Raw genomic sequence first — 15,353 nt, 5'->3', positions numbered from 1 at the left:
AGACGGATTCGCTCTGTCGGACCTTTGTTGTCAAACTCCGGCCGTGTGTACACGGCATTAATATACCAAAAAGTAGTTCTCACGGTTTTGATAATTTATTGTCTACTCCCAAAACTCTGCTGGTTTTTCCACTTTAAAATCCTAACACAACCCCCCCCCCCCTTTCCCAATGTACTGCCACAACCCGTACCTTTACCACTCTAGATTAGCTTCTGAACACCCTGTGATATCAGCTGTAGCATTTTCCCCTTAGTTTTTCTTAGGTTTTAGAAGACATAAAAAGGTGTGATATTAAGTAAAAACAAGTGATTTTATAACTATTTCTTCACAGTTAGATGGGAACAACTAATAAAATGTTAGCATGCAATGGGATAATTGAGATAACATGACTTTCACAAGAAATGCCTGGTAAACATTTGTTTTTAAAATTCAGCAACCTGGGGTGCAAAGTGGGTGGGGTTGCAGCGACTATAATGCACAATATCTTCACAACCAAAGCGGCACAAACGTTTATTTTTTGCGGCACAAACCAGCACAAACGCGGCACAAACGAATGGCACGTTTGTTTTTAAAATTCAGTAATATGGGGTGCAAAGTGGGCGGGGTTTCAGCAACTATAACGCACAATATCTCTGCAACCAAAGCGGCACAAACGTTTATTTTTGTGGCACAAATGAATGGCGCATTTGTTTTTAAAATTCAGCAACATGGGATGCAAAGTGGGCGGGGCTTGCATTGAATTTAATGTTTAATATTTCAGAAACCGAACCCGCACAACCGCTAATTTTTGCTGCACAAATCAGCAAAAACGCGGCACAAACTAATGGTATATTTTTATCCAGGTTGTTTCAACATATTCATGTTGGGCATAAAATGCCAGGACAGTTCAAAACCCCCCCCCCCCCCAAATGACCCCTTTTTGGAAAGTAGACACCCCAAGCTATTTGCTGAGAGGCATGTAGAGTCCATAGAATATTTTATATTTTGCCACAAGTTTAAGGAAAATGCCCATTTTTATTTATTTATTTACTTATTTATTTATTTATTTATTTTTTACACAAAGTTGTCACTAAATTACATTGCTCACTTATAACATGGGTATATGTGGAATTGCACTCCAAAATACGTTCAGCTGCTCCTCCTGAGTACGGGGATACCACGTGTGAGACTTTTTAGGAGCCTAGCTGTGTACAGGACCCCGAAATCCAATCACCACCTTCAGGCTAAGGGCGTAAAATGGCGATTTCACTCCTCACTACCTATGGTACATTTACTGGAATTTAGCTTTTAGTTTGACTTCCTCATTCTTTGAGGTGCTAAAATGGCAGGGCAGTACAACCTCCCCCCTCCCCCTCAAATTACCCCTTTGCAACAAGTGATTGAAAAAAAAAAAAGATATATATATATATATATATATATATATATATATATAGAGAGAGAGAGAGAGAGAGAGAGATATGAAATTACACGCCAAAATACATTATGCTGCTAGATGCTATAACTTTTGTGTAAACCAATAAATATACGCTTATTGAATTTTATTTTACCCAAGACGTGGCTGAATACATATTGACCTAAATGTATGACAAAAAAGTTTATTGCAGTTTTTTATTTTTGATAACAAAGTAGAATTTTTTTTTCCCAAAATTTTCGGTCTTTTTTCATTTATATCACAAAAAATAAAAAACCCAGTGATGATCAAATACCACCAAAAGAAAGCTCTATTTGTGAGGAAAAAAGGACGCAAATTTTGTTTGGGTGCAGCACAATTAACAGTTAAAACAGCACAGTGCCAAATTGCAAAAAGTGGTTGATGAAGTTGAGAAACGATGCTATGTGTCACTTTTTGAGTGTGCTCCAAAGCACAGCGTTGGCCAACATATGTCCTACCAGACAGAAAAGAGGACCTGCCAATTGGCCAACATATGTGATATATTTCATATATGTGGAAGCACATTTGCACAAATATATGTGGAAGAGGTGTTCCTGTACGAACTCCTACATGCACTCAATGAATAGAACTGCCACTGTGTACCATAACTTTTACATTGATCAAGCAGCTGCCATTATTGATTTCTCTTTGACAGTCCATCTTACATTCTGGGGAAGTAGTGTAAGAGACTCTTTTGAATCCCATCATGGCTTTGCACTGAAAATGTTGGTACAGGAAACAGGTTCATGTATCTTCTGGAACCAAGTACATTTGGGGCAAGCACTGCATGTTGAGGCACAATGGGCCTGGACTGTCCAAACCAACACTCCATCTTCAGTTCAGCGGAATTTCCTCTCCGCCTGAGCAGCTTTCACAGACAGCCCATTGGCCAAGGGCTTTTGAACCTGGGCCTGTGGGGTTCAGAGACACTAGTTCCCTATCAGATCGGCTCTAGGGTTGCAGCTTCATCCCTTTTAAAACCAAACACATATTAATTACACAGGTTCTGAGGCAGATTAGGGTGGTAATTAAACTCACTTATCTGCATTAAATTAGCCAAATATGTGTTTGGGTTTAAAGAGAAGAGGCGGTAACTCTAATCGGCTCCCCTCGTGATTGACAAGCATCAGTGGATGTATTTCATAGCCCATAGAGAGCCTGCTACTGTCTGTAGAATCCACCCACTGCCTGCTATCACAAGCGAACTAGTCCCTCAGCTTCCCCATCAGGCTTTGCCCACTGTAGTTGGTTGTTAGGGGCCCATCAGCTGTGAAATGAATGAACAACGTCATTGATGACCAATGACAGATGGGGAGTCAAACATGCCACCACCCTACTACACAGCTTGCAGAGAGAGGCACTATGACTGTCTCTGTACTCCAAGTTATAGTTGGTCTTAATTACCTACAGTTTTATCTACAAACTGGAGGTAAGGCTCTATGAATTAAGGGCAGCCATAGTAAAAGCAGCGCCATTAGGAACTACCTGAACCGCATGTGCTGGTAAAGCTACAAGAGATATTAAAGGCCCATACTTTATTTAATTCCTTATATTGTGCATAAATACGGCGGCATCCGTTATACTTTGTTCTCCCTAATTGCATTTGTAGGTGCTGGAGCAGATATTACTTTTGCACTTGTTTAACTGTACAGCATAATGGCAGCATAAAGAAATAATGATAGGATTCCGTTTCATGAAGATGATTTTCCTTGTCTAGGTTAAACAACTGTCCAAGTGTCTTATCACTTGTCATAGCTCCTTCCATAACCTATTATGGAAAAGAATGTGCAGTCCAGCACTCCCACCATTTCATCTGTTAAGTTGCCTGTGCTCAGTGTACATGTTAATTAATACATTTGTGTCTGTGTTCTGTCAGGATGTCGTATGGATCAAAGACTTTTCCACAACGTGTTTCACAGAGCTCCCCATTGCCCCAGCTGAAAGAACAGTCCCCTCGGACCCCCACCACCGAGCTTTCCGTCAGTGAGGAAAGCATCCAGGAATCTCCATCTCATAAAAGCAGTATAAGCATGAAGAATGTCAGCCCTTCAAGTCACAAAGTGTCACCAAGGACTCCTAAAGAAAGCATTGCACAGGTAGGACAAGAAATCTGACCATGTACAAGTGATTGGTATTTACAAATGTCGGCCACTATATGAAAAACAGGACAGGGAAAAAAGGGATGCAACACCCATTAGCAGTATAGGCAAAGAGATTTTGATACGTATCGGCCCAAGAGCTTGTAATTTGGCTCAGCCAATTGGATATATACTTACCTCTGTCAAGTCTATTGGTTCTAACATCTAAATGCACAGTTGATATATAATATATATATATATATATATATATATATATATATATATATATATATATATATATATATATATATATATAACAGAATTCTGGTTATCCAGTCTGGTCTTTCACATACCGGTATTTCTAGAAAACTGTAAAGCAGAACCCATTGTTTTTACTTCAGATCTGGCGCTTCCCAGCATCGAGATGTTCAGTGAAGTATGAAAGAGCATCACCTTGATACTTATGCATTGTTCAGGAAGTAGTGATGTCACCAGTCTTGCTATTGTTGAGTGCCTCCTGGCAAGGGAGGCAAGCTTACCCAAGGGTGTCGTTAGTAAAGCTTTAGCATCATTTTAGCTTTTTGGCCACTAGCGGGGAGCTTTAAACCCCCTGCTAGTTGCCGAAAAGGTTAATACCGCCCATGTAGCACTGCTGCCGAAGCGATTTGCAGGCAATTCGGCAGCTCTGCCCATTAATTTCAATGGGCTGGGGCGCTTTAGGTGTGGTGTATACACCACTCCTAAACCGCCCTAAAGATGCTGCTTGCAGGGCTTTTTCCAACTGGAGTGACAGGAGAGGCACTTTACAGGCGAGATTTTTTAGCGCTAAAACGCCTGTAAAGCGCCTCAGTGTGAAAGTGGCCAAAAGTGGCTAAACAAGGCTCTGAAGAAGAGGGAAACCTTGAAACTCGTTAGCCGATCTGACTAAAAGTGTTGTGAAATTTTCGCATATCGATTTAAAGCGGATGATTTTACGATAATTCTATGGCACAAGAACTGGTTTGTGAGTATATTTACCTCTATTTTATTAACTAAAAACATGTATTGAGTATAATGTGCTAGGCCTATGCGCCCTCTGTTTTTTTACTATGCTTTTGTTAGTCAGGTGCAAGCAGGAGTAAGCAAAAGCATAGTGATGTCCAAGCAGAGGTCTAGACAGACAACAAGCAAGAGAGTAGTCAGGTCAGTCCAGGCAACTGTCAGGAAAATATTATAGCTCTTTAGCTCTCAGGTAGATGGCGAGAAGACAGCCATTTCAAAGGCTGGAGCTTAAATAACCTTCCTGGTTAGAGGACATGCCCAGCATCATTACGGATAATGCTAGTTCTGGCAGGGATTCTGCAAATACCATTGAAAGTCCTGGCAGGGATTCTGCAAGTACCATTGAAAGTCCTGGCAGGGATTCTGCAAGTACCATTGAAAGTCCTGGCAGGGATTCTGCAAGTACCACTGAAAATCCTGTCAGGGATTCTGAAAGTACCATTGAAAGTGCTGGCAGGGATTCTGAAAGTAAGAGTTCCTGTAGGTTCTGGCAGGGATTCTGAAGGTAGGAGTTCCTGGAAGTTCTGGCAGGGATTCTGAAGGTAGGAGTTCCTGGAAGTTCTGGCAGGGATTCTGAAGGTAGGAGTTCCTGGAAGTTCTGGCAGGGATTCTGAAGGTAGGAGTTCCTGGAAGTTCTGGCAGGGATTCTGGAGGTAGGAGTTCCTGGAAGTTCTGGCAGGGATTCTGGAGGTAGGAGTTCCTGGAAGTTCTGGCAGGGATTCTGAAGGTAGGAGTTCCTGGAAGTTTTGGCAGGGATTCTTAGAGTACCATAACAGCTTTACAGTCTTGCAGAGATGAATAAAAAAACTGGTTGGACAAATCCTTTGGCGATTAAAACTGTCCAAATAACTCTGTACTTAACCACTTGCCGACCAGGCCGTAGCCGAAAGATGGCTACAGCGCGATCGTGTTTTTCTGGGTGGACGGCCATGGACGTCCTCCCAGAATCTTTCTCTCGCGCGCCCCCTGGGGAGCGCTCCCACAAACATCTGTGACTGCCGGGTCCAGAAGACCCGGCGCATCACGGATCGCTGGTAGCGACCGTTTACCACGTGATTGCTCCTATCACTTGTAAACAAACCGGCCTCATGTCATGACGCCGGTTCCTCCCTCCCCTCTCTGTTCCGATCGGTACAGTGCGAGGGGAGAGGGGGAGAGATGGCAGCAGCACTGTGGGCTGGATGTGTAATGCCCACAACGATGCTCAGTTCCAATAATCTTCTGCAGTACTCTGCCCATACTGTACAATAATCTGCCAACACTGTGCAATACTGTGCAACACTCGCCAATAAATTTTAACAGAAACAAACATTTTAATTTATTTTTTTCACCGAATTTTCAGTCTTTTTTGATTCATAGCGCAAAAAATAAAAAACCCAGCGGTGATTAAATACCACCAAAAGAAAGCTCTATTTGTTTGAAAAAAAAGGACAAAAATGTCATATAGGTACAGTGTTGCATGACTGAGTAATTGTCATTCAAAATGTGTGAGCACCCAAAGCTGAAAATTTGTCTGTTTAGGAAGGGGGTTTAAGTGCCCAGTGGTCAAGTGGTTAAAGCAGAGGTCCGCCCAACCCTGCAAAAATTAAAAGCCAGCAGCTCCACATACTGCAGCTGCTGACTTTTAATAATAGGACCCTTACCTGTCCTGGAGTCCACCGATGTCAGTGCCGCAGCTGATGTTTCCATCAGCTGTCAGGTTACGCCGACATTGCGGGTAAGGGAACCCGGAAGTGCAGCATTACGGCTTCACGCCGGGTCCCTACTGCGCATGCAGAAGGCACCACTGCACTCTCCTACTGGCCTGGCGGCAGATGAGGGAGCTGAGCTGCTGGCGTAATTTGCAGCGGCCCGGTCACCCAAAAGTGGGGACATGCTTTACCCCCCGGAAAGTGCCCAATGTGGCATCGGAGGGGGGGGGGGGGGGGGGGGAGCAGGCAAATCAGCACAAGTTCCACTTTTGGGTGGAAATCTGCTTTAAAGTAGAGATATAGGCAAAACGTTTTTGTTTGTTTGTTTTTTTTTTTTTTTCCATTTTGAATAGAGCAGGGGAGGGTTATAACACTTGTCTGATTTTTTTTGTTATCTGTGTCTCATTGGGGAGATTTCCCCTCACTTCCTGACCCATAGCCAAACAGGAAACCCCTGCAAAATTAAGCCAATTCCTTGGGGACCCCCAGGTCACCAGAACTACTGTCACCATTGGAAGATTTCCCCTCTATTACTTTTCTGAGGACAACCTAAATTTGGGATTTTCTTTTACTTTCAATGATAATGGTAAACAGGACAGGAGAGAGGGAATCTCCTTTAACAAACAGCAAAAAAAAAGTTGACCGGATGTTCTAATCCCTCTACGCTTTATCCAAAACAAAAAAAAAAAGTTTTTCCTTTTAGTTAGAGCTACGCGATTATTAGTTTAAAAAAATTGTGTTCTCGATTCAACACCCCCTCACGATCTTAATCAGCCATGTCCTCAATTCTATGTAAACAGTGCAGAGCCGAGATGTCAAAAAAACAAAAAAAACAAAAAACACAACATTCCTCAGCACTGAGAAATAGAGAAGAAAAGAGATACAAAGTATCTTTTAGTTAGTTTAGAGATCAACTGGAAAAACTTCGGTCTGCAAAGGAGGTCAGGACACTTGTTGCTTACAAGTTAAAATCATTTTTTGTTTGCTAGAAAATTACTTCGAACCCCCAAACATTATATATATATTTTTTAACAGAGAGCCTAGAGAATAAAATGAATAAAATCCTTGCAATATTTTATGTCACAGTGTATTTGCGCAGCGGTCTTTCAAATGCAATTTTTGGGGAAATAATACACTTTAATTAATGAAAAAAAAATAAACTTAGCCTAATTTTTTTGTATAATGTGAAAGATGATGTTACGCCACGAGAATTGTGCCCAAGTATAGTTTTTAGATTTTTTTTTATAATATAGTTTACAATAACAATTAAAAACCTAGATTCACAGACTAGAATTTATAAACAATAAATCACATTTTTCAACTTATTTTCATTACAGAGAAGGATTTTGTCCCCAGAGACTGATAGTGGTTTCCTTGGTTCAGAGAGTGGACGCTCCTTCCCGCTACAGAAACAGAGACATCGGCTTAGTCTAAACAGGTAGGTACACCTGCTTCAATGTCCTAATCTTTTACATTTCTGGGTTTACATCCTGCACTTTAGATGTGCAGTTTTCCTAAACCAAAGACCAAAAATGTAATATAGTTTCAGCTTGCCTATCCTTGGATGTGCTGGTGATTCTGCCAGCAAAAACGCTTCCTGTCCCATGATGACAACACTGTCTCACTGTACTCTATCTATGGAGGAGCAGTGTTGTCACCAAAGGACAGGACTTCAAAATACCAACCTTTCTTCTCCATAGCATAGGGAGATGTTTTGTAGTCCACAGAGATTGATAGGTAACGGTGTAACTAATGTGATTGATTGTTTCATCTTATTTTGCCTTAAAAAAAAAAAAGACAAGAGCAAAAATGGAGCGACTTTGTAAATAAATCTGCACATGTGGGGGACGGTGATATCACTCTGGCCTAAGCCGGAGCCAGGAAAACAGAAAAAAAAGTTTTAGACCTCATGCACACTGCTGCTGGTAAACAAACGTTTAGAAGGGGTTGGGCATTTTTTTCAGCTGGCCCTGACCCCTCCTCTGTTATCCTATCAGTACATGTACACAGGGTCGTTTATAGTAGTTTCTAGGCAGTTGAGTTTAGAAGCATTTTTTGTAAAGCGCGTTTAGGATGGAGAACTTCCTGCCGCCGATAGCTCTGGGATTGGCCGAAACGCGTCAAGGTTTTACCACGTCATCGAGACACACTTCCGCCCATACGGAACACCCGGGAATCGAGCCGAACGCTGTGAGCGTTGTCTTCATGAGTTGGCCGATTACCCAATAATATAATCACCTGCTAAACGGGCACCAGGACTTTCAAATGTGAGTTGAAATATTTTATAGTTTTTTTATCAAATAAAGTCATTTGTAATGGCATTGCGCAATTTGTCATTTCCATACATCTATATAAGGTTTTTTTTTCTGCATGAGATGTCAGTCAACAGACTTCTACAGGGGTATCCCCACATTTTTGAGAGACCATACTAGAGATAGGTGGTCAAAATCTAGGGGTGAGTGCACATCCACGTGAGACACCCAGTCTGAGCACATCTGCGCATAGATACGTCATTTAAACACAGCACTTTATATCACCTATTGGGACTGTATCAGATGTACATGCGTGTATATGAACTTAATTAACAATAAACTCAGCAAATTGTTTTTATATTGTTTAGGACAGCTGTTCAGAGGCATTTGAAACGCCAAATAGGTGTTTGTAAGGCTTGTAAGTGCAGTAACTTGCATTTAGCTACGTTTTGTTTACAGCCACTTTTAATGAAGATTTTTTTTCAAATATTTAAAAAACATAAAAATTAAAAACGCTCATAAAATGCGAACGTGGCTAAATGCGGCATGTAAGCACGGCAAAACTGACGTTTTTAAACGTAGTTAAAATGTCAAGTTAAATCTTTCAGGGGAGGTTGTAAAACGTCCCATGTACATTAAGCCTTACTTTTCAATATAATTTTTTTTCCCTTGCTAATGCGCAAGAGGTACAGGGGGGCAAGCAGAAAGAGAAGACCATATATCATTGAGTAAAGTTCTGCTTTAAGTCTAGCATGTACAGAAATATGGAGTAATACCTTAATATTGGCACCAGCAGGCTTCCTCCATCCATGCAACTGGTCCAGGGCGGCCACCTCTCTAAGGTGCGCTCAGTTGCAGTCACATGCTCACCTCCTCCACGTTCAATGCAGAGATAATAGCCTTGTATTGTACATGATGACCCAGAGGGACTATGCAGAGCCTGGAGCACCAGGGAGAAGAGGACAGTGCTGAAGCTGTCCGAAGCACGGAAAATGATAAATGATACATCCCGTTCTGATACCCCTAGAAATAGTATTTAGCCCATGCAGTATGGGGGACCCCACTGTAAGGCTATTTTTGTTTTTTACAATCATGGAGTTCAACTTAAGTAATATCAAATAACCAAATCATTATGCCAATAGCAGAAATGTAAAATGTGCTCTGGCCCTAAAAGAGTTGAACTAGTTGAGAAAAAAAAAAATTGGTGGCCAGATCTTCCAACCACTATCTCATATCTGGGACTAGCTGTTTCCAGAATAATTCACCTCAAGCCTTACTTCTTTACAGAGATGACCACCCTGTAACAACACAAGATTCTGCTAATGCTGCTGTGAAAAATGAAAGGAGGCGCTCCAAAAATGGCAGCATTAACTTCTCTGGGACCCACAAAGTTTTACGTGACCATAGAGAGCAACACAACTCCTGGATGGGTCCATTGGAAGCCAGCTCTCCCTCCCTGGGGCCCAAGAGCCTTACTGACAGTGAGAGCAGGGAAGAGAGCCACACTGGTGAGTGTTATACAGTATACGGTAATAATTTGATTGACAGTTTCTCCGCCATGAAACATTTTTTTTTTAGAGACATATGGAGCTTTTTTTTGGTGGCATTTATTAACCACTGGGTTTTCTTTTACTGTATAAAGCACAAAATTCCATTAGCACCACCTGAGGAAGATTTGCAAGATACACTGACAGCCTTTTTTAGTCTAGCTGTAATGTACTGTACAATGATACCCCCTCCCCCCTAGCCCTTTTATAATGTCTTGCTGGAAAAGGAGCAATTGTAGCAGTTTGCACTGCGCAGATCTTTTTAATTTTTGTTTATGCATCTTGCTAAGATGGCCACTGGTGACAATGAAGAGAAAACCAGCACACCAGGAATTAGATTATGAAGCAGGATATACTGAAGTCCCATATCAGCAAAAACGTTACACCAAGTTTCAAAAGCATGGTGGCCCATTCTGTCACCTTGAAAAAGATGGACACTATATTCTCTAAACTTTTTTGACAATCTGGCACTTCAGCAGAGGCTGCTACAGAATCGACCTCTCCGAGTGCTTGTTCTCTCTTCATTGTTGGATTTTGCATGGTTAAACCATGCACTCACCCTCCACAAGGGTTACCTATGGATGTTTGTACAATATAGTTTGATGAATCGACATTGGTGACAGATATAAGTCTGACGTTATAAGTGTAAATGTTATTTGCATATCCCCCAACTTTCTGAAATGAGAAAAAAAAAGGGACACCTTTGTGCACAAAATATGGACACATCCACCAAGTCAACATCACATCCTCGTTGCATCAAGAATTACTATGCAAACAAATGATCCAGTTAACCCTGCAAATCTTTTTTTCACAACTATTTTTCCTTTATATGAATATTATGTCAACCAGGGTTCCTTGAGCTGTGGCTGATTGACATCTATTGATGCCTATAGAGCTTCAGGGCCAAAAACACTTGACAGAGCTAGCTGAAGGACACCATGACTTTTTAGTTCTCTGTAAGGGTGGCATTTGAACACCACTGTAAGGGAGGCATTCTTTCCTCTGGCCACCAATGTAAGGGTAATTTTCCCCCACTGACCTTTCAATGGAAGGGTTTTAGCAGGGACCTTAACATTTCAAGGGTTCCTCTGTGTAAAAGGTTGGGGAAAGCTGAGCTAGATAGTATGATTAAACCAAATTAAAGCTTTAGTGTAGCACACGATCGGTAGTTCAATAACAATAATGCTTTTTTTTGGGGGGGGGGGGCAACTGAAGAGGAAAGAGGGATATAGATGGTACTCATTCTAAAAATCCTTTCAAATGAGAAACCTTGGGAGCGAAGATAACTAGAACCACTGGGACTGGGCAAGGCTTCCAGTGCCATCTATGGGCTGAAACTGTTTCCCTGTATGATTATTTATGCATACTAAATAAAAGACCTTTGAGCGAGCTAGATGTATTTTTTACCCCTAGGCTGTCAGTGTAACATTAATGAATTGGAATTTGTAAAGCCATTTTTTTCTCTTAATGAAAACAGGAAATAGAACAGTGCAAACAGACTCCACAGTGCAAGAATTAAATAATAAAATGGTTTCAGCATTCTTTGTACTAATGACTCTGCTCTTATAGATGAATCAGACTCGGAACAAGAGAGATCAAACAAGGTTATTGGTAATGTGTCTTCTGGAGCCTCACTGCTTCCTTCACCTACTGAAGAGCCATCCCAGCCTCTCCAGGACATTATGGAGTCTCGTATAGCCAGAGCGTAAGTCAGGAATTAATTATATGCTTTATGAAAAAAATAATGATTTTACTAGAATCTGCTTTGAACCATCTTGTGTGTTTACTGCCACCCTTTCTAAAAGCAGTGGTGATTGGTGGTCAGTCACAAAAGACCATCATGCCTTTGAACTTGCTAGGGAACTTCTACTCCTGGAATCTATTCTCTAGCAAAGTTACAGTTCCTCCTTCGTGTCATGTAATTGCCCTCTCTACTTCTGGGGGTGGCTAGTAACTGTGCTGGCCCAGATCCTCTGCCCCTCACCCATCTACCAAACCTTTTTATGTAGCCGACAGTAGAGAGGCAATGGGGAGTACTATAGAGTCTGCTGACTTCACATTCAAGATGACAGCACCCAGAAAAAGTTTTAAAGATTTTTGGGGTCTATACAAGGGATGTTTTTGCAGGTAAATAACATGCATCTGACAACTGGATCTCTTTAAGCCCGATTTTTCTTGTTGCTCAGTGACAACCCTCTGTCATTCAACTGCCCAGTAAAAGAGCTTTAGAGAGCAGTAGAGAATTGGCACTATCTATAGGGCCTATCCAGAGAAATGAACAACTTACATACTGCCTGACCTTAGGATCTAAGGGGTCTCTATGAGGACTAGGGTTGGCACCGTTTGTAAAGGCTAAAATCAGACAGACAATGGTCAAACTTTGTCTTTTCTAATAGGTGTGGCATTATTATGGATTGTCTTTTGATACTCCAAAATATATGCATAAACGATTGAATATTTAATTCGCAAAATACATCCATATTACCAGATAAATTGTCAGGTTTCTAAAGAAGGAACCATTATTAAAAGACTACTGTGTTAGATATACTACCTTGTTACAGATACACATTAAGAGACAATCATGACCTTATATTTATATGATCCAGTACATTCTTGAGTCCCAATATCAACCACACACTGTAGAGCAGCCATTCTTAATCAGGGTTCTGTTGAACTCCAGGGTTACTCCAGAGGATACTAGGGGTTCCTTGAGCTGTGGCTGATTTGGCTTCCAAAAAGCAGCAAGACACCGTTGATCTTTTGTAGCTGTCTGCAGGAGTGGCTTTCTGAACAGTGTAAGGGTTGCATTCATCCTATTGACCACCAATGTATAGAACATAATTCCCACTGGCCACAAACTTAATAAGCATAATTCCCATTGCCCAGCAATAAGGCACACACCACTGACCACCAATATAAGGAGCATGCTTCCCACGGACCACCAATCTAAAAGAGCATTCTTCTCACTGACCACCAACATAAGGAGCATTCTTACCACGGACCACCAACGTAAAGAGCATTCTTCTCACTGACCACCAGCTGTGAACTCCCCATGGACTATGAAAAGCGGAGTATAAAGCAGAGATCTTTAAGGCGCTCCTAATAACATTTAGGCTAACAACCAATAGTGAACAATGAAGAAACAGTGAAGTTACATAGAACAAGAAAAGACGGGTTTAAATCTGGGATTTTTAAGGTGCTCCTAACAATATTTAGGCTACCAATATATAACATTAAACAGTACACAATTAATTTAATTATTGTTGATCAAATACTCCAAATAAAAACATTATTGTATATCGCATGGTCTGAACATGTTTCGCCAGGATTGGCTTCTTCAGGGGAAAAGGAACAGCTAAGATCTTTTCCGGTTTGTTCTTTAACACAGTCAAGATATTATTAGAGGTTTCTTATTCCCCAAAAGAAGCCAATTCTGGTGAAACATGTTCAGACTATGCGATATACAATAATATTTTTATTTGGAGTATTTTATCAAAAATAATTCAGTACATTTTGTACTGTTTAACGGTTTATATTGGTAGCCTACCGTAAATATTGTTAGGAGCACCTTAAAAATCCCAGATTTAAACCCATCTTTTCTAGTTCTATGTAACTTGGGATGATGGTGCAGACAAAATTACTATCAACTACACATACAGATGATGCTACTCCACAGACTACCTCTGTCCTCAAGAGCTCCTTTTCGAGTGGATGTATGGTGCTTCACTGTCCATCTCGCCACCTGTATCAATGACAACTGCTGTTCACGCAGCCAGCTAGCTGAAGCCACCAACTCATTGACAGTCTGAATGTGTTATGAGAGCATTTCGCCACCAATGCTGGAATAGCCAATAAGTAGCAAAGGCTAATCTGTAGAGAGAAGAGACTTCCGAGTGGTGGCTTCTGGAAAATGACTATTTGCTTCTAAATGACCGGCCGGTACAGATATCTCATTAAACATACTCCACAAAAACAGACAAGAGGTTTAGAGTCAAGTAAGCTGGACAATGAAGGATACCTGGGCAGATAATTGGACAGCTTGCAACCCTACCATGTGTACAGAAATTAATTTAATCACGATGCATCATTTCAGCTCTGTTGTTACCAAAAAACATTTTAGGCCAGGTCAAGTTAAATATAGAAGGTGTAAAAAGGCTCCAAAAATATTAAATACAGTAACCAAATTACCCACAAGCACACTTTTGTTGTCTAAATCAGGATCTCAACCGTTTTTTAGTCACAACACCCTTTAAAAGTATACAAAGTCTGAAATGTATTAAACAAAATGTAAATGCTATCAATGGGGAAACCTGAACTTGGGACGAGGCACACAACCACCATGATGAAATTAAACTTCAGAAGCCTCCTTTCAGGTCAGAGGTGCCCCCATCACATCAGATGTCCCCCCTTCCCATCAGAACCCTATCTTACGGCTCTAAAAGTATAACAAAATGCAGGAGGCAGAGCAGGTCTGGACTGAATTCTATACTCAAATGCTGGGGGACGGCCCTGCATGCCACCTGCCCTGGACATGCGTTAATGTCATGGTCTAAGTGGGCCTGTCACCAGCACCATAGCAACGAATGTTTCCGTGTGTCCTGGCCTTGGAGTGTCATTATTTGTTATGGAACTGGCAGACGATCTGCCCACACTATGACCACACATGACACTAATATAGGGCCAACTGTGTCCTGTGCTTGTGGCACCCTGGTTGAGAAGCACTGGTGCAAATAAACATTCTCAGCCTTTACTTATAGTTTAGGTCCTGAAGGGACAATTCTCCATACCTTTGATTTTGAGATATCCATTTACGAACCGATGCTCTGAAATTAATTATTAAACAGACAGAGTCCAGAAAAGTAGAAGAAAAAAAAAATGTGCGTAAAACATGTCTCTTTTTTGACTGCTTTTAAAAGTTGAGCTCCAGGCAGATATAAAAGAAACAAATGGATGCATCACTAGTTCACTACTATGATTAATGTGCCAATAAATGTATATATATGAATGCAAGCAGCTCAAAATTACCTTGGCATCATCTTCTTGCAATCCTTGTGCAGCAGAAAGAGGGAGAAGCAGCACAAGGAGCCAGTGAGTGCATATGTGCTAACAAGGAGCATGCTGATAGAAGGAAAGAGCAGAGAAATGAGCCAATCATTCTGCTGCATCTCTTTACACTGACCATTCACAGGCTGTGGGAGGGGCATTACCTGTAAGTGTAACTGCAGCAGAGCAAAATCAGATGTCCTGCCCTGTCAGACAGGACTGTGCTGTGTGACGGAGCTGAGGTAATCTCAGGACTGGGTAGACAGAAA

The 15,353-nt window shown here is 41.3% G+C and overlaps 1 protein-coding gene across 2 annotated transcripts in view; it reads left to right on the top strand.

Moving 5' to 3' along the window:
- AKNA (AT-hook transcription factor) overlaps positions 1-15,353 on the top strand; it is a 104,943-nt gene that overhangs the window by 50,769 nt on the left and 38,821 nt on the right. For both annotated transcript variants that reach the window (XM_077479039.1, XM_077479040.1), the window contains exons 12-15: positions 3,309-3,528; positions 7,580-7,680; positions 9,782-10,002; positions 11,611-11,746. In XM_077479039.1, coding sequence (XP_077335165.1) covers positions 3,309-3,528; positions 7,580-7,680; positions 9,782-10,002; positions 11,611-11,746 — 678 coding nt within the window. The remainder of the gene's footprint in view (positions 1-3,308; positions 3,529-7,579; positions 7,681-9,781; positions 10,003-11,610; positions 11,747-15,353) is intronic.

This window comes from Lithobates pipiens, unplaced genomic scaffold, assembly GCF_037356315.1.
Source record: "Lithobates pipiens isolate NorthernLeopardFrog02 unplaced genomic scaffold, aLitPip1_a1.2 Scaffold_1, whole genome shotgun sequence".
In the NCBI taxonomy this organism is placed as follows: Eukaryota; Metazoa; Chordata; class Amphibia; order Anura; family Ranidae; genus Lithobates; species Lithobates pipiens.
The sequence above is the reverse complement of the archived record's forward strand: the minus strand, read 5'-3'. Positions and strand labels throughout refer to the sequence as shown.